The sequence below is a fragment of the Nematolebias whitei genome, chromosome 16, assembly GCF_014905685.2.
Source record: "Nematolebias whitei isolate Nwh7 chromosome 16, NemWhi1, whole genome shotgun sequence".
NCBI lineage: Eukaryota > Metazoa > Chordata > Actinopteri > Cyprinodontiformes > Rivulidae > Nematolebias > Nematolebias whitei.
This window is the reverse complement of record NC_056513.1, coordinates 40901882-40920858: the sequence shown is the minus strand read 5'-3', so window position 1 is coordinate 40920858 and position 18977 is coordinate 40901882. Positions and strand designations below refer to the sequence as shown.

At 44.0% G+C, this 18977-nt stretch overlaps 1 protein-coding gene across 1 annotated transcript in view; it reads left to right on the top strand.

Moving 5' to 3' along the window:
- Positions 1-18977, top strand: part of usp34 (ubiquitin specific peptidase 34) — a gene marked incomplete in the record, with an annotated part of 140740 nt that overhangs the window by 91493 nt on the left and 30270 nt on the right. The window contains 17 exon segments of the mRNA XM_037689997.1: positions 53-205; positions 1788-1892; positions 2015-2103; positions 2190-2494; positions 2861-3024; positions 3127-3192; positions 5488-5634; positions 5853-5909; positions 11896-11973; positions 12055-12149; positions 12241-12413; positions 12525-12672; positions 12788-12866; positions 12937-12990; positions 13075-13170; positions 13251-13315; positions 13420-13495. Of these exon segments, the coding sequence (XP_037545925.1) occupies positions 53-205; positions 1788-1892; positions 2015-2103; positions 2190-2494; positions 2861-3024; positions 3127-3192; positions 5488-5634; positions 5853-5909; positions 11896-11973; positions 12055-12149; positions 12241-12413; positions 12525-12672; positions 12788-12866; positions 12937-12990; positions 13075-13170; positions 13251-13315; positions 13420-13495 (1950 nt within the window).

The following is an 18977-nucleotide window of genomic DNA, read 5'->3' as shown; positions in this document are numbered from 1 at the left end:
GTCGTGTGTGAACTGGAACATGAATCTGTTTTTGTTCATGGTCTTGTTTCAGCCAGCGGTGAGGCACGAGGCGTGCAACAGCCTCTACAAGCTTTCTCTCTCTGGGCTGGAGGGTGGAGACGCCATCAACAGGTCCTTCTTGCTGCTTGCCGCCTCCACACTGCTCAAGTTCCTGCCTGACGCTCAGGCCCTCAAACCTCTGAGGGTGGGTCTCACACCCCACACGCTCACGCTGACCTTTTTCAAGATAAATGCATGTTTGCAAGCTGTCAGTCAGGATAATGATGGGACTCAGTTTGAGCTTTGCTAGACTGAATCCAGTATGCATCCATGAGACGTTGTCCCTGCAGTAGAATTACTGTAATTCTTGTGCTGTAGAACTCACCTACTGTAAGTCGCACATACTAAATATAAGATAAATCATAATTTTGTACATAAAATAAGACACTCTGGTTATTAAGCCACAGTCATCCACCGTTAATCATCAGGATCTGTGCCCAGCCAGTTCCGGTATAATGTGCAGCTTTCTTCTTGTAGTACAAGAATCAGCCACCGGAGGGCGTTTCACAAATACAGCGAGCTTTCAACACGCTCGGACTGTACGATCGTCAGAAGTCTTCATGAAGCTTCGCTTCAACCTACAGAATGAACACGAGAACTATCGAAGCACAATCTGGACAGAGCGGTGCCAAACACCTATGTAACTGAAAATATTAAAAAAATTATTTACTGGTAAATATTACACTGAAGTCTTATCGAGGTCATGTGACCGGAAGTCAAATAGTACCGGTAAAATACTGTAAATATTCATTAAATTAGTACAGTTGATTTGTATTGTTCAACACTTTTGGTAACAGCTGCTGTTTTTAAATGTACTTTCTAAATCAATGTGACGTGATTTCTGCACAGCGGCGCTCACGGGAGAAGACGGGGGAGGGGGAAGAGCCCCCCGCCCGCCCGTTGTCTCCTCCGGTCCGTTTCATGCGTTTGGATGCGAGTTGAAAGTGAGATTCTGGTATTTAAACACACATTCACCGTGCACAGAAAGATGTCGCACAGAAAGAATGTATTGAAACACGTGCCAGACTTGAGTGCTGTGCGTCTCCTGACCATCATCTCTTCGACGCAGAAGCTGTTTCCTTCTTCGACCTCCAGATCGATCGCTTTTCACTTGAAAGCTGCATCATAAGAAATTCTCCGTGCGTTTCCATTATTGCTGAACAAGTGAACGCTCTGTGCATGAAGTGTAAAATACAGTAACTGATCAGAAGAATTTAGTGCGAGTGCATAACATTTACTGTGTTTACTGTAAACGGGCAGCCTCGTGCACGTCTATCTTGGGGGATGGGTCAATGACAGTATCTCATGTTGGACATCTGGTCACATGAGTGTGATGAGTGGGTGGAGTTATGGGTAGGAAATTTGAAACCCTGAGCGAAAGGCTTGGTGCACGTGGTTACCAGAGGCATTCACATTCGGGGGGGAGGGGGGGGGCTGGGCAGCCATATGAGCGCCCAGTTGTCAAAATAAAATGTTAGTCAGGAAGCTGCTGAGAAGCAGGAAGCCTGTCAAAATAAAATATAAAAATATACATTTTTTAAACGATGAAAAAAAGCCGCTCCTGCATATAAACCGCGGGGTACAAAGTGTGAGACAAAAGTAGCAGCTTCTACACCGGCAATTATGGTAATGTCTACTGGGACATAAAAAGTGACGACGAGTGGGTCTGCAGCAGCTGTAACGTGTCATCTCTTCCTCAGGAATCTAATCATCATGATGTTTTGCAGATGGAGGACTATGAAGAGGAGCCTTTGTTGAGGACCGGCTGTAAGGAATACTTCTGGCTGCTCTGTAAACTCATCGACAACATCCATGTTAAAGATGCCTGCCAGGTGGGAACGCCACACGCCGTTCTCCTGATGAGTAGCAAAGTTCTCAAATGGACTTTGTTGAGCCATGTGCTCCATGTTTCTGTTTTGAACTGCTGCTAGTGTTGGTCTGTTTGAACTCACAGAAGGTCTCTCCCTCTCTGACTGGCTCGATGCAGACCACCCTGCTGGACCTCGACGCTCTAGCTCGACACCTCGCCGACTGCATCCGGAGGTCAGACATTCATTACCGTGTAACTTTCTTGGTGAGTAATGATGAGTTGTAGAGTAATCCTGCGTTTCTTGTCTGTTCCTTTGTAGTCGAGAGATCTTGGATCAGCAGGACGGGATCATAGAGGATGACGGGCTGACTGGCCTCCTGCGTCTCGCCACCAGCGTGCTCAAACACAAACCTCCGTTTAAGTTCTCCCGTGAGGGGCAGGAGTTTCTGCGGGACGTCTACAACCTGCTCTTCCTCCTCCCAAGCCTGGCCGACCGCACGCAGCCCAAGTGCAAGTCCCACTCTGCCCGGGCGGCTGCCTACGACCTGCTGGTGGAGATGGTGAAGGGCTCGGTGGAGAACTACCGGCTGCTCCACAACTGGGTCATGTCCCAGCACATGCAGTGTGAGGATGCTGAATTTCTTACTGTTTGGTTCATTTTCAATGAACACGATTCACTTTCATTCAGTTTTAGAATAGAGACCAGTTGTGTAGGAATCTGTGTCAATAGTCTGCAAAGACAGTGATCTGACTCGGTTTGAGCTTCGCTACAGTGAATCCAGTCGGCCTCTCATTAAGCTTGTCCCACAGTTGGCACGGATGCTTGAGAGACTCAGATCTCACAGTAACTAAATGTTCACTAAAACATCACCAAAAGTTCTAGAATGATAATAGAAAATAGTTTCCTAACAGAGCAGAAAGAATGATTTGAGGTAAAATTGCACAGAACAGGCAATGAGTACTAAATTATCATTTGATGCTGTCCATCAGCCTCTCACGCTCCGTACAAGTGGGACTATTGGCCCCACGATGATGTCCGAGCTGAGTGCCGCTTCGTGGGTCTGACCAATCTGGGAGCAACCTGCTACTTGGCCTCCACCATCCAGCAGCTCTACATGATCCCTGAGGCCCGGCAGGCCGTCTTCACAGCTAAGGTCATTGGCCACAACTCAGCATGTACTCAGAGGGTGTCAGTAGGTAAACACGTTTAATCTAAAGAGCAGGTCTTTATCCAGCGGGTGTTTCTGTGTGTGCAGTACTCTGAAGAGATCAAACACAAGACCACTCTCCTGGAGCTGCAGAAGATGTTCACGTATCTCATGGTAAGTTTTATCTCTGAAGAGTTTGTGCAGTGTATGTCAGAGGTCGCAGGATCCAAGTCTATTCCTCATGTTGTACAGCAAGCTTCCTTTGTGTGATTCTTGTCAAAAATGGGGAATATTTTCCCTGAAACCATCAAAACTCTTCTCTCAGACAATAGACAGTGGAAAACAAGACAACACAGATGAAAGGCAGCAGTTGGAGGAGAAAAGAGCCGGGAGTGTTGATACTTCTGACTCAGTGTTTTGGTGAGGAATTAGATTAGCTCTGCTGAAGCCCTGCTGGGTCCCAGTTACATCCAACAATAAAATGTAAAATAAAATCAGTAATAAGATCTAAGATATGAACTAATAAAAACATCAACTAAATATACACTAAGCACTGACAGCATAAAAACATTACATCGAACAGCAGCATGAACATGAGTCTGTGTGAGCAGATGAGCACGCATGAACACATCAACATTGAAATAGATCAGCAGCAGCATGAACATGAGTCTGTGTGAGCAGATGAGCACGCATGAACACAGCAACATTGAAATAGATCAGCAGCAACATGAAACGGATCAGCAGCAGCATGAAACGGATCATCAGCAGCAGCATGAAACGGATCAGCAGCAACATGATGTGATTTTTCACAGTGATTCTCCTGGTTAGAGATTCATGAGTCTAACAGCCTCAGGGTAGAAGCTGTTCCTCAGTCTAGTGGTTCTACACTTAATGCTCCTTAACCTCCTTCCTGAGGGGAGTGGGGCAAAAAGTGTGTGTGCTGGGTGAGTGTGGTCCTTCATGATGCAGGTGGCCCTCTTCCTGCATCTGGAGGTGTAGATGTCTGTGATGGTGGGGAGACTGATTCCAACATCTTCTGTGCAGCCTTCACCACTCTCTGCAAAGCTTTTCTTTCTGCAGCTGTGCAGCCTCCATGCCACACGTTGATGCTGGAGCACAGGATGCTCTCCACTGCACACCTGTAGAAGGAGGTGAGGACTGAGCTTCCAGACCAGCTCGCCTCAGCCGTCTGAGGAAGTAGAGTCTCTGATGAGCTTTCTTCATCAGGCTGGTGGTGTTGTTGCTCCAGCTGAGGTTGTTGTTCATGTGTACACCCAAGTACTTGTAGCTGGAGACCACTTCCACCGCAGATCCTCTTATGTCCAGGGGGGTGTAGGTGTGTTTGTTCCTTCTGAAGTCCACAATCATCTCCTTTGTCTTCTTCACATTGATGTGAAGGTTATTCTCTTTGCACCAGCTCTCCAGGTGTTCCACCTCCTGCCTGTAGCTGGACTCATCATTGTTTGTGATGCATCCCACCACCGCTGTATCATCTGCAAACTTTACAATGTGACAGTCTGGATGGGTAGCTGCACAATCATATGTGAGCAGAGTAAACAGGAGGGGGCTCAACACACATCCCTGAGGAGAGCCAGAGCTGAGAGTTATGGTGGAGGAGGAGAAGTTGTGGATCCTCACTAACTGTGGTCTGTTTGTTAAGAAGTTTAGTACCCAGTTGCGAATGGAGGGGCTTAGTCCTAGTGTGGATAGTTTGTCCATCAGGGTTTGGGGGATCATGGTGTTGAAGGCGGATGTGAAGTCCACAAAGAGCATACGGACGTAAGAGTTTTTCTGCTCCAGGTGGTTGAGCGCAGTGTGGACCACAGAGGAGATGGCATCCTCTGTTGATCGGTTCTCACGGTATGCGTACTGATGAGGGTCCTCGTTGATGTTGATGGTTGTTTTGATGCGAGTCATGACCAGTTTTTTGAAGCATTTAGCGACTATCGGGGTGAGGGCCACTGGCCAATAGTCATTCAGACCAGTCACTGTAGAGCTTTTTGGGACTGGGATGATGGTGGGAGTCTTCAGGCAGGTGGGACCTGTCTCTAGGGTAAGTGAGGTGTTAAAGATGTCTGCCAGCACCTCACAGAGCTGATCAGCACATTCCTTCAACACTTTTCCGGGGATGTTGTCTGGGCCAGTTGCTTTGTGCGGATTAATCCTCCTGAAGGTACTCCTTACTTCTGCTGAGGTCACGCTGAGATGCTCTTCATCCGGTGGTGAGGTGAGTCTGGTGCTGGGTGGTCTGTTTGGGTCTTCAAAGCGTGCATAGAACTTGTTGAGGGCATCAGGCAGAGATGGGTCTTTGGGGCATTGTTCGCTCCTTCCTTTATAATCTGTTATGCACTTAATGCCCCTCCACATGCTCCGAGAATAATAATCTGTGCTAACTGTATATAACTGTACACAGTACAGCTGTATGTCAGAGGTGGCATCACTGCTCTTGGTATTTCTTTCTGTGTTCAGGAGAGTGAGCGGAAGGCATACAACCCTCGACCATTTTGTAAAACCTATACGATGGACAAACAGCCTCTCAACACGGGCGAACAGAAAGACATGACTGAGTTTTTCACCGACCTCATCACGAAGATAGAAGAGATGTCCCAGGATCTGGTAAACTCATCTCATTGTTACAAATACTCTTCAGGATTATCTGATCGGTTTCTACAACGCACAACAACAAAAAAGTAAATCAGGGCCATTCTTATCTGCACAAAATCAACTTTCATGTTTGGCGCCGTTGATTTTCTTAAACTTTAAATCTCATTATTGGAGAAAGATTTTAATCATCATTAATGATTTATTGAAGTTGTCTTTATTTGTTTCTCCAGAAAAACACAGTAAAGACTTTGTTTGGAGGCGTCATCACCAACAACGTTGTTTCTCTGGTGAGTACACAAGACCTAACTGGCTTAAAGTTTTAATTAATTAGTTAATTAATTGATTAGTTGTTTGGAGACTTGTTACGATTGGATCTTTGCCACTGTCTCAACTCTCATGAGTTCTGGACCACACCGCACCAGTTAAGGGCCTGCCCAATTCAATTTATTTATATAGCAACAATTAGGGCTGCAACTAACGACTATTTCAATAATCGATTAATCAGCCGATTATTTTCCTATTAATTGATGAATCAGCAAAAAAAAAAAAGTATGTATGTTTTAATTTCCACCCCTTTATTCCAAAATTGAACATTTGACTGACATAGCAATTCGCACAAAAACAGGTTGCTACTTGACTATTCTGTTAGTAAAATATTGAATAATAAAAAATAAAAGTCAAATAGCTTAAAAAATAAATGTACACAAAAATATATACAAATGTATCTTTATACCTGCACAATATGTAGCTACTTTGTAAAATGTGTCCTTGAGGGAAGAGTGTAACCTGGATTAAAAGTGTGGATTATTGTAATCTGGATTAAAAGTGTGGATCATTGTAACCTGGATTAAAAGTGTGGATTATTGTAACCTGGATTAAAAGTGTGGATTATTGTAGTGAAGCCTTCGTCTTCAACCATGGACAGAGGCCTCATGTCAGTGAAGATCATGTTCAGGATGTTTCAGTGAAGACAGCTGCTGCTGTGGTGTCCATGATGTCTGTCCATCATGAAGTGTTGTTGTTGTTGTTGTTTTCTGGAATGAGAGAGTAAATATGTATTATAATTTACAGCAACTCAAGAAATGCCTTGTTTCACTTACAGTGTTAGGTTCAGGCAAAAGTAGCTTGAAGAGCAATTACACACACACACACACACACACACATATATATATATAAAAATACTTAATTACACACATTTGAGTAGATGTAATAAATTACTTTAATTCCTGTTTAAATGCAATTCACCCTGCCATACCTGCAGTGTCTTCAGACTTTGCCAGCAAATTAAAAGTTGAAGCTTAAACATTAAATTATTATCTTTGTGTTAGATTTATTTATAAATCACATTTAAACTCTGCTTGTACCAATTAAATTAAATAAAAAGTAACACACACGTTCTCTATCACCATCATTAATCAACAAACAAATAAACAAACAAACAAGCAGCTTCATCTTCAGACAGACTGACGTTACGTTTTCTCTCTTGGAAACCGAACAATGTGTTAAATTGTAGAGACTCACCTGCAACACATGAAGAGTTGTATCAGCTGCAGCTCCTTCCTCCTCCTCGTGACTCCGACATGTTTACGTTTTATCTCCGTGATTCTCCCGTGTCGTGTCGTCACTTTTCAAAGCTGCATGTTTCTCAGTTTTTATCTTTGTGAAGTTCTCCCACACTTTGGAGGACTTGGGTCGAACAGTTTTCTCTGCGTTTGTCATTTGTAAAATGTATTAATTTCCTTTGAAAACAGACTCTGCTCTGTTTCTATCTCCCCCCTCGCTCTGTTCAACTCGCGCTGCATAGTTTTATTTTTTATTTTTCCAAACTTTATTCAGTCAGTCAGCATTGACAATGAACTGCAGGTGACCAAAATGGCTCCGCAGCGCCGTGAAAGACGAATAATCGCGTGACACAAAAAATTGATAATGAAATTCGTTGCCAACACTTTTAATCATGGATTTTTATCGATTCGTTGTTGCAGCCCTAGTGACAACAAAGTTGTCTCAGGGACTTTACAGGAACATTCACATAAAAGCCAGTTAGTAAAGTTCTCTATCTAAGGAATCCAGCAGACAAGTTGAATCTTGGCTTCGTTGCAGTCTCCCATCCTGAGCAAGCACAGTGGAGACAGTGGAAAGAAAAACTCCCTTTAACAGGAAGAAACCTCCAGCAGAACCAGCTCAGGACAAGAGACCATCTGCTTTGACAGGCTGGTTGAGAGGACAGGAAGGAGAGACAAACAGAATATCAGGTCCAGGTGAACTTTCTGTTGGAAGAAAGACAAATAAACATGTCAAGGACATAAATAATTACAAATAAAAACAAGTAGAGTAGAGCGCTACAGACAGCAGCAGAGTGAGGAAATGTGGTCAGTTTGTCCTCCAGCAGTCTAAGCCTATAACTAAAGGACAGCTCAGGAAACCCAAGCTGACCCTAACTATAGGATTTATCAAAAAGGAAAGTCTTAATCCCAGTCTTAAAACTGGATAATGTGTCAGCCTCACGGACAGAAACTGGAAGTTGGTTCTACAAGAGAGGAGCCTGAGAACTGAAAGATCTGCCTCCCATTCTGTTTTTGGAAACTCTAGGAACCACAAGTAAACCTGCAGTCTGAGAGTGAAGTGTTCTGTTAGGAAAATATGGAACAATAAGATCTGTAATATAAGATGGAGCTAGGTTGTTGAGAGCTTTGTAGGTTAGAAGTAAGATTTTGAATTCTATTCTGGATTTGACAGGGAGCCAATGGAGAGAAGCTAAAACTGGAGAGATATGATCTCTCCCAGTAACTCCAGTTAAGATTCTGGAAGCAGCATTTTGGATCGACTGAAGTGTTACAACCAGCAAAAGGCTCGCTGCACCAGGTTGTAATTGGGGGTGGGCGTTTCCACCCTCTGCACACCTCAAGCAGCCACAGAGTCAAATGAAAAGGTTAACAGTGTTTATTTACAAGGTGAATGAATGATGATATATTTACAGAGGAGTCTTACCAGACTTCAGGGTGAGCCTCAGGCCAAAAATAATAAACTAAACAAACTACTTTTATTTTTATTTTTGTCACTTACCTAACAAATCAAAAGTAACCAACATACAGGTCTCTTACCTGACCTAAACTAACAAAACCAGGGGAAAAAGCTCTTAACTAAAATGGCAGCTCACTCCTACAAGAACTCCTTACAAAACTATGTTAATTGATAAAATGATGAACAGCAGGTCAGCTGTGGCTGGTTGGGACATGCAGAGTAGATGAAAACCCAACGTCATCTCCAACTCAGCTCCTCTTATGCAGCACCTCCAGGCAGGCAGCCGATCACAGCTCCATTCAGCAGTGTCTTCCTCCAGCCGCACACCTGGACACTAATTGGCACAATTAGGGTTTTTCACACTCACACACATACAACTTACGACAGCAGTCATAACACCCTCCCTCTTAAAAAAATCAAACATCCAAAATGTTTAATTACTTTAGTCCATTTACAGAAACAACAAAACAACAAAAATTTACACAGCTCAAGACAATGTGTCAGCTATCACATTTTCTTTACCCTTTTTGTAACTGATTTCAAGATGTTGTCCTGCAGCGGTTTTCCTCCTGGTCGTGGAACACTGGACCAGCTCTACACTCTCAGCAGGGTCCTGGAGGGTGCGTGGGAGTTTGCCCAACCAGTCTACATGTGCTTTGTGGACTTGGAGAAGGCGTTCGACCGCGTCCCTCGGGGAAGCCTATGGGGGGTACTCTGGGCGTATGGGGTACCAGGCCCTTTGATACGGGCTGTTAGGTCCCTGTATGACCGGTGTCAGAGCCTGGTCCGCATTGCCGGCAGTAAGTTGGGCTTGTTCCCATTGAGAGTTGGACTCCGCCAAGTTGCCCTTTGTTACCGATTCTGTTCATAACTTTTATACACAGAATTTCTAGGTGCAGCCAAGGTGTTGAGGGGATCTGTTTTGGTGGCTTTAGGATTGCGTCTCAGCTTTTTGCAGATGATGTGGTCCTATTGGCTTCATCAGATCATGATCTACAGCTTTCGCGGAGCGGTTCGCAGCTGAGTGCGACACGGCCGGGATGAAGAGCAGTTCCTCCAAATCCGAGGCCATGGTCTTGAGCCGGAAAAGGGTAGAGTGCCCTCTCCGGGTCAGGGAGGAGGTCCTGCCCCAAGTGGAGGAGTTCAAGTATCTTGGGGTCTTGTTCACGAATGAGGGAAAAATGGAGCGTGAGATCGATAGGCGGATAGGTGCAGTGCCTGCAGTGAAGCGGGCACTGTACAGGGCTGTCGTGGTGAAGAGAGAGCTGAGTCAAAAGGCGAAGCTCTCAATTTACCGATCGATCTACGTTCCTACCCTCATCTATGTTCATGAGCTTTGGGTTGTGACCGAAAGAACGAGATCTCGGATACAAGCGGCTGAAATGAGTTTTCTCCGCAGGGTGTCTGGGCTCTCCCTTAGAGACAGGGTGAGAAACTCGATCATCCGGGAGGGACTCAGAGTAGAGCCGCTGCTTCTCCACATCGAGAGGAGCCAGTTGAGGTGGCTCGGGCATCTGGTTAGGATGCCTCCTGGACGCCTCCCTGGTGAGGTGTTCTGGACACGTCCCACCGGGAGGAGACCCAGAGGAAGACCCAGGACATGCTGGAGGGACTATGTTTCTTGGCTGGCCTGGGAAGGCCTTGAGAGTCCCCGGGAGGAGCTGGACTAAGTGGCTGGGGAGAGGGAAGTCTGGGCCTCCCTACTTAGGCTGCTACCCCCGTAATGAGAGTGCTTACTTTTCTATGGTGCTGTAATTTAACTGGTGTTTATTGAGTTTTTATTGAGTTTTTTTAAAGTAACAAACAAAAGTTACGTATGTAACTACGGTTCTATGTATCCCGGATGACCGCCAGAGTGCGGTGCTGAAATTACTGAATGCTGCCTTCGCGCATGCGCTGTTCGAGTAATAATACCAACGGAGTCACAGGTGTGACACGGATTACCAATCAGAGGATATATAGCCCGACGTCATCCGCAGTTCTGCTCCTACAGAATCTTCTTGTGGAATGCAAAGATTCCGAGTGACAGAGAAGCTCTGGCAGTCATCTGGGATTTTTAGAACCATAGTTACATACGTAACTTTCATTCTATTTCATCCCTCCTGACCGCCAGAGGATGGTGCTGAAAGCACTGAATTACTAATACCAACAATGTCACAAAGAATCCTAAACACCCACCTCACTGAGGAGGCCCAGAGGACTCTTGTAGGAGAACCTGGCCCAGGGGATGAGGGGTGGCCACGTTAACTCTATAAAATCTGGTAAAAGTGCTTGGGGAAGCCCATGATGCAGCAGCACATATTGCTTCCAGCAGAACAAACGAGACAAACGACCATTCACTGTCTCTCTCACCTCGGGACAATTTAGAGTTACCATCAGCCTTACATGCATGTTTTTGGTCTGTGGGAGGAAACCGGAGTACCTGGAGAAAACCCACACATGCACAGAGAGAACATGCAAACTCCACCCCGGCCGGGATTTGAACCAACGCCCCTCTCGCTGAGAGGCAACAACTCTACCGACTTCTCCACCGTGTCGCAAAATTACAAACATTTGCGATTCAAATCCTTTAGTGACGGGAGACATCGGTGTACCGCTTGTTATCTGCTCTCTGTTGTTGGTTTAAGGTGTACCATAATTATCTATAGTAATCTATAGAAAACACTCGACTGTAAGCCACACTAAATAAAAAAACAGTTCTGTACATAAACAAGACACGCCAGTGTTTAAGCCACCTGTGTCCACGTTTCATTATCAGAATCTGTGCAAAAGCTCCTGGCACTATGAGCAGCTCCTGTTGCAGTTTAAGAATCAACCACTGGAGGGCGTTTCATAGACTATGGGTTGCTTTCAACACGCATGCAGACGGCGTGATCGTCACAGGTCTTCATGATGCTTCACTGTCTGACTCGTGGTTAAAACCATTCAAACTACAGAATGAATACCAGAACTACCTAAGCATAATACAGTACCAGTTCACTGGTCAGAACAGTGATAAACACCAACGTAACTGAAATCATTTAAAACTACACTGGTAATGTTACCCACAATCCTTATCGAGGTCATGTGACCGGAAGTCACATAGTACCGGTAAATATTTATTAAATAAGTACCACTGACTTTTGTTAAACTCTTTTGGTAACAGCTTGTGTTTTTCAAACTTCATAAAAGTGAAGAAGGTAAAATAAAAACTGAGCTCTGTTTTATCAACCAGTTAACTGTAACTAAATCTGTGTTTTGTGTTTTCTTCAGGATTGTGACCATGTCAGTCAGACTGCAGAGGAGTTTTACACGGTCAGGTGTCAAGTGGCAGATATGAAAAACATCTATGTATGAGACCCGCCAATCTTCAGCAGAGTCCAAATGAAGGCCACTTGTCAGGGTCACATCCTGTTTTTATTGTTTCTTCAGGAATCTCTGGACGAGGTGACCATCAAAGACACTCTGGAGGGTGACAATATGTACACGTGTTCACAGTGCGGCAAGAAGGTCCGAGCAGAGAAAAGGTGGGAACAAATCCAAACTGTTGAAATAAAAAACGACTGAAAACAAGAACCTCCTGTGACATCAGCCTAATGGATCATCATCTTTACACAGAGCTTGTTTCAAGAAACTGCCGCGCATCCTGAGCTTCAACACCATGAGGTACACCTTCAACATGGTGACCATGATGAAGGAGAAGGTGAACACTCACTTCTCCTTCCCCCTGCGCCTCGACATGACGCCGTACACCGAGGACTTCCTCATGGGCAAAGTAGAGCGCAAAGAGGGTTAGTCTCATCAGCCTAACATTCAGCTGTGATCTTTCTGAACAAGTCCTGCTTTCATGGTGAAGAAAATGCCTACAGTTGGTCATTGGAGTAATCGGCCTCTGGCTTTAGGTTTTCGTGAAGAAGAAGTGACCATCACTGGGAGCTATGAATACGACCTCATCGGCGTCACCGTTCACACGGGCACAGCAGATGGCGGCCATTACTACAGCTTCATCAGGGACATCGTCAACCCCCACGCTTACAAGAACAACAAGTGGTGAGAGCAGACATGTTGGCCTGTAGCACCGAGCAGCTTTCAGGGCTCCTGCACATCGTGAGTCTTCAGGTTCCTCTTCAGCTCTCTGACGTGAAGCTGTGTGTAAAACCTGCAGGTATCTGTTCAACGACGCAGAGGTGAAACCCTTCGACTCGGCACAGCTCGCCTCCGAGTGTTTTGGTGGAGAGATGACGGTATGAGCTGCAGGCGCATAAAACATGCTCTTTTCCATCTTTCAAACGTAACTTTGTATTTATTTTTTAGACCAAAACGTATGACTCCGTCACGGACAAGTTCATGGACTTCTCCTTTGAGAAGGTGAGGAGAATTTCCAGAACATTTTAGTTTTTAAGGCACTTTGTGGGTTGAGATGGGAGCACTGACATGTTGATGGACCTGCAGACACACAGTGCCTACATGCTCTTCTACAAGAGAGTGGAGCTGGAGGAGGAGAATGAGAAGGACTTCACTTTTGATGTCTCTCCTGATCTGCTTGAGGTATTGAGGGTCTTTTTTTTTCCTTTGGCCCAAAGTTGGCACGCCTTAGCATGTGAAATATCCCCATTTGTCTGTTTCAGTGGATTTGGCATGACAACATGCAGTTTCTACAAGACAAAAACATATTTGAACACACTTATTTTGGGTGAGTATGGGAGTTTTTGTGTCTGATGGGATGAAGCCCAGCTTGAATTTAAAACAGTGACTCGCACCTTCATTGTTTCATAACTTACCTGGACACGTTTTCAGGTTCATGTGGCAGCTATGTAGCAGCATCCCCAGCACCTTACCAGACCCCAAAGCAGTCTCCCTCATGACCGCCAAGGTAAGAAACTATACTGGAACAAGTACCGTAATTTCCAGACTATCGAGCACACCCGAATATTGGCCACGCCCACTTAAAAAAATAATAATTTGTACATTCAGTCCCCTCCAAAAGTATTGGAACAGCAAGGACAATTCCTTTGTTTTTGTTCTACACTGACAACATTTGGATTTAAGATCAAAAGATGAGCATGAGACAAGAGCTCAGAATGTCAGCTTTTATTTCCTGGTAGATGTTACACAACTCAGGACATGCCACCCTTAGTTTGAACCCACCCATTTTAAACTACTGGAACACGTGACTGACAGATGTTTCTTGTTGCCCAGGTGTTGCCTTTAACGTTGGTTGTTCAAACATTAAATAGCTCTGCACAACTAGTCTACTTGTTGGCCTGTGTTTAAACCTGTGAAGTAGGTATTTCTTGTTGAAGTTCATACACCAACATGAAGACCAGAAGCTGTCTATGGGAGAACAGGAAGCCATTCTGAAGCTGAGAAAAGAAGGAAAATCAACCGGAGCCATTGGACAAACATTGGGCATAGCAAGCACAACAATTTGGAATGTCCTGAACAAGAAAAAAATCTACTGGTGTACTGAGCAGCAGACGTCGAGCAGGTCGGCCAAGGAAAACAACAGTAGTTGATGACAGAAGTATTGAGAGAGCTGTGAAGAAAAACCCTGAAATATCAGTAAGTGACATCACCAACGATCTCCACAGTGCAGGGATGAAGGTATCATCATCCACTGTTCGAAGAAGACTCAGAGAGCAGAAATATAGAGGCCATAGCCAAAGACTCATCAGTAGTAAGAATCAGAAGGCCCGATTGAAATTTACAAAGAAGTACAGAGATGAGCCACAAAAGTTTTGGAACACAATCTTATGAACTGATGAGACCAAGATCAGTCTCTACTGAAGTGATGGAAAGGCCAAAGTATGGAGAAAGAAAGGAACTGCGTATGCTCCAAAGCACTCAAGCTCATCTGTGAAGCATGGTGGAGGTGATGTCATGGCTTGGGCATGCATGGCTGCTTCTGGAACAGGCTCATTAATATTTATTGATGATGTAACTGATGATGACAGCAGCAGAATGAATTCTGAAGTGTACAGGAACAGGTTTTTTTCTGCCAGTTTAGGGAGAAATGTCTCCAAACTAATCGGGAGGAATTTTATCCTGCAGCAGAGCAATGACCCAAAGCACCGCCAACAAGAACCATTTGACTTGAAGCACGAGTCACACTGATGTCGAGTGGCTGCAAATACTTAGTTGTGCCATTACATCTCCCCTCCCCACAACAGGGACAGGGAAACCAAGTTTGCCCCCCCCACCCACCCACTGTGAGTTGTTCAGTAATTTAATTGGTCAGATTTTATTTTATTTATTTATTTTTTTAATTTATGCATTTAGTCTCGTTGAGTCATGAGGACCCACCCCCCAAGAGAGACGTGTATTAGGCCGCTGTGTGAGCGCCCGGATGTGACGAGGCTAAATGTTTTGGCCGCATGAAACTCGTTAGGCCGTAAATTATTCAAGGATTCAAGGTTCTTTATTTGTCATTCGCACCCCATGTGGTACATGTGGTGGAACAAAACTATGTACACAAGGTCCCAGTTACATCCAACAATAAAATGTATAAGAAAAACAGTAATAACATCTAAGATATGAACTAAGAAAAACATCAACTAAATATACACTAAGCACTCATAACATAAAACATTGAACATCAGCACAAACATGAACATGAGTCTGTGAGCAGATGAGCACACATGAACACATCAACATTGAAACAGATCAGCAGCAACATTGAAACAAATCAGCAGCAACATTGAAACAGATCAGCAGCAACATTGAAACAGATCAGCAGCAACATTGAAACAGATCAGCAGCAACATGAAACAGATCAGCAGCAACATTGAAACAGATCAGCAGCAACATTGAAACAGATCAGCAGCAACATTGAAACAGATCAGCAGCAACATGAAACAGATCAGCAGCAACATGATGTGATTATTCTAGTTAGAGATTCATGAGTCTAACAGCCTCAGGGTAGAAACTGTTCCTCAGTCTAGTGGTTCTACACTTAATGCTCCTCAACCTCCTTCCTGAGGGGAGCGGGACAAAAAGTGTGTGTGCTGGGTGAGTGAGGTCCTTCATGATGCAGGTGGCCCTCTTCCTGCATTTGGAGATGTAGATGTCTGTGATGGTGGGGAGACTGACTCCAACATCTTCTGTGCAGCCTTCACCACTCTCTGCAAAGCTTTTCTTTCTGCAGCTGTGCAGCCTCCATGCCACACGTTGATGCTGGAGCACAGGATGCTCTCCACTGCACACCTGTAGAAGGAGGTGAGGACTGAGCTTCCAGACCAGCTCGTCTCAGCCGCCTGAGGAAGTAGAGTCTCTGATGAGCTTTCTTCATCAGGCTGGTGGTGTTGTTGCTCCAGCTGAGGTTGTTGTTCAGGTGTACACCCAAGTACTTGTAGCTGGAGACCACTTCCACCGCAGATCCTCTTATGTTCAGGGGGGTGTAGATGTTTTTGTTCCTTCTGAAGTTCACAATCATCTCCTTCATCTTCTTCACGTTGACTTGAAGGTTATTCTCTTTGCACCAGCTCTCCAGGTGTTCCACCTCCTGCCTGTAGCTGGACTCATCATTGTTTGTGATGCATCCCACCACCGCTGTATCATCTGCAAACTTTACAATGTGACAGCCTGGATGGGTAGCTGCACAATCATATGTGAGCAGAGTAAACAGGAGGGGGCTCAACACACATCCCTGAGGAGAGCCAGTGCTGAGGGTTATGGTGGAGGAGGAGAAGTTGTGGATCCTCACTAACTGTGGTCTGTTTGTTAAGAAGTCTAGTACCCAATTGCAAATGGAGGGCTTAGTCCTAGTGTGAGTAGTTTGTCCATCAGGGTTTTGGGGATCATGGTGTTGAAGACAGATGTGAAGTCCACAAAGAGCATATGGACATAGTAGGAGTTCTTCTGCTGCAGGTGGGGGAGAGCAGTGTGGACCACAGAGGAGATGGTGTCAGCAGCATTGTATAAGCCGTGGTGTTCAATGCGGGCTTACATTGCTTTTCCCTCTTGAAGTAGATAAATGGAAAGATTTCTATCATCAGCGGGAGTTGCAGCCAAAAGAAAAACTTAAGAGAAGTGTGTGCACGTGCAGAATCAGCCATTGTTCTACCGTGAAGACGGGAGCACCCATGAGAAAAACTGCAAGCAGTTTGAATGGTTAGATGACCATTACTACTTGATCTCAAATTAAAGGGTACCTTGTTCAAGATTTTAACTACACAGTAAAAGAAATAAAATTAAAAAAAAGGTAAAACAAAGAAACAAGACCTGATGGGACTCAAACTAGGGCTGCAACTAACCATTATTTCAATAATCGATTCATCGGCCGATTATTTCCGATTAATCGATAGATCGGCAAATAAAATAATTTAATTCCCACCCCTTTATTCTAAAATTGAACATTTGACTGACACAGCAATTCACACAAAAACAGGTTGCTTTTTGACTATTGTGTTAGTAAAATATTGAATAATAAAAAATAAAAGTTAGTCAAATGACTTAAAATAAATATACACAAAAATATATACAAATGTATCTTTATACCTGCACAACATGTAGTTACTTTGTAAAATGTGTCCTTGAGGGAAGAGTGTAACCTGGATTAAAAGTGTGGATTATTGTAACCTGGATTAAAAGTGTGGATTATTGTAACCTGGATTAAAAGTGTGGATTATTGTAGTGAAGCCTTCGTCTTCAACCATCGACAGAGGCCTCATGTCAGTGACGATCATGTTCAGGATGTTTCAGTGAAGACAGCTGCTGCTGTGGTGTCCATGATGTCTGTCCATCATGAAGGATGTTGTTGTTTGTTGTTGTTTTCTGGAATGAGACAGTAAATATGTTTTATATTATAATTTAGAGCAACTCAAGAAATGCCTTGTTTCACTTACAGTGTTAGGTTCAAGCAAATAAGTAGCCCAAAGAGCAATTAAACACACACACATATATATAAAATACTTAATTACACACATTTGAGTAGATGTAATAAATTACTTTAATTCCTGTTTAAATGCAATTCATCCTGCCATACCTGCAGTGTCTTCAGACTTTGGCAGCAAATTAAAAGTTGAAGCTAATCATTAAATTATTATCTTTGTGTTAGATTTATTTATAAATCCCATTTAAACACTGATTGTACCAATTAAATTAAATCACCGTCATTAATCAGATAAACAAACAAACAAACAGCAGCTTCATCTACCAGAGAGACTGACGTTACGTTTTCTCTCTTGGAAACAGAACAAAGTGTTAAATTGTAGAGACTCATCTGCAACACATGAAGAGTTGTATCAGCTGCAGCTCCTTCCTCCTCCTCGTGACTCCGACATGTATACGTTTATCTCCGTGGTTCTCCCATGTCGTGTCGTCACTTTTCAAAGCTGCATGTTTCTCAATTTTTATCTTTGTGAAGAGCTCCCACACTTTGGAGGACTTGGGTCGAACACTATGTGTCGATCATTTGTAAAATGTATTTAATTTCCTTTGAGAACACCGACTCTGCTCTGCTTCTGCCTCCCCCCTCGCTCTGTTCAGCTCGCGCTGCAGAGTTTTTTTTTTTTTTACTTTATTCAGTCAGTCAGCATTGACAATGAACTGCAGGTGAACAAAACGGCTCTGCAGTGCCGTGAGAAACGAATAATCACGTGACACAACAAATCAATAATGAAATTTGTTACTAACACTTTTACTCACCGATTTTTATCAATTTTATCGATTTGTTGTTGCAGCCCTAGACTCAAATAAAAGCCACTGTAAAAAAAAAAAAAAAAGTGTGCTTTAAAGGGGCAGGTTGTTCCAGGGTCTGGGAGCTGCCACTTTAAAAGCCTGATCCTCTCTGTACTTTCAATTAGCCCTCAGTCTCTGGCTTGGAGGATCTTTTTAGGGTTATCTGAGAGTGGTGGCGCAGAGGTTAGAGAAGATGGGCCTTTGATCAGAAGGTCGCTGGTTCAACTTCCCGGACCGGATCAAAATGCATGTGGAAAAGGTGAAACGCCCACACCTACCTCCACTCCCATTGACCCCACTCTGGGCCCATGAGCAAGGCTCTTAACCCCCACCATCTGCTCCCAAACGGGTCTCTCTTGAAAATGAGTTTTCGTGACTCAGTGAGACTACCTGTATAAATAAATGGTAGCTATATTAAACTATAAAAGTTGTGAAATTCTCTTAAATAACTGGGTCCATTTAAAACTTCAGACGTGAGTAAAATAATCTTCAAAATTAATTTTAAAATTAACAGGAATCCAAAATATTAAACTAGTTGTTGAAAAAACCATATGACAGGATGACGAAGGAGGAGTTGTGGAGTCTGGAGTGGCAGAGAAGTATGTTAGACTGGTACAGGACATGTTAGACTGGTACAGGACATGTTAGACTGGTACAGGACATGTTAGACTGGTACA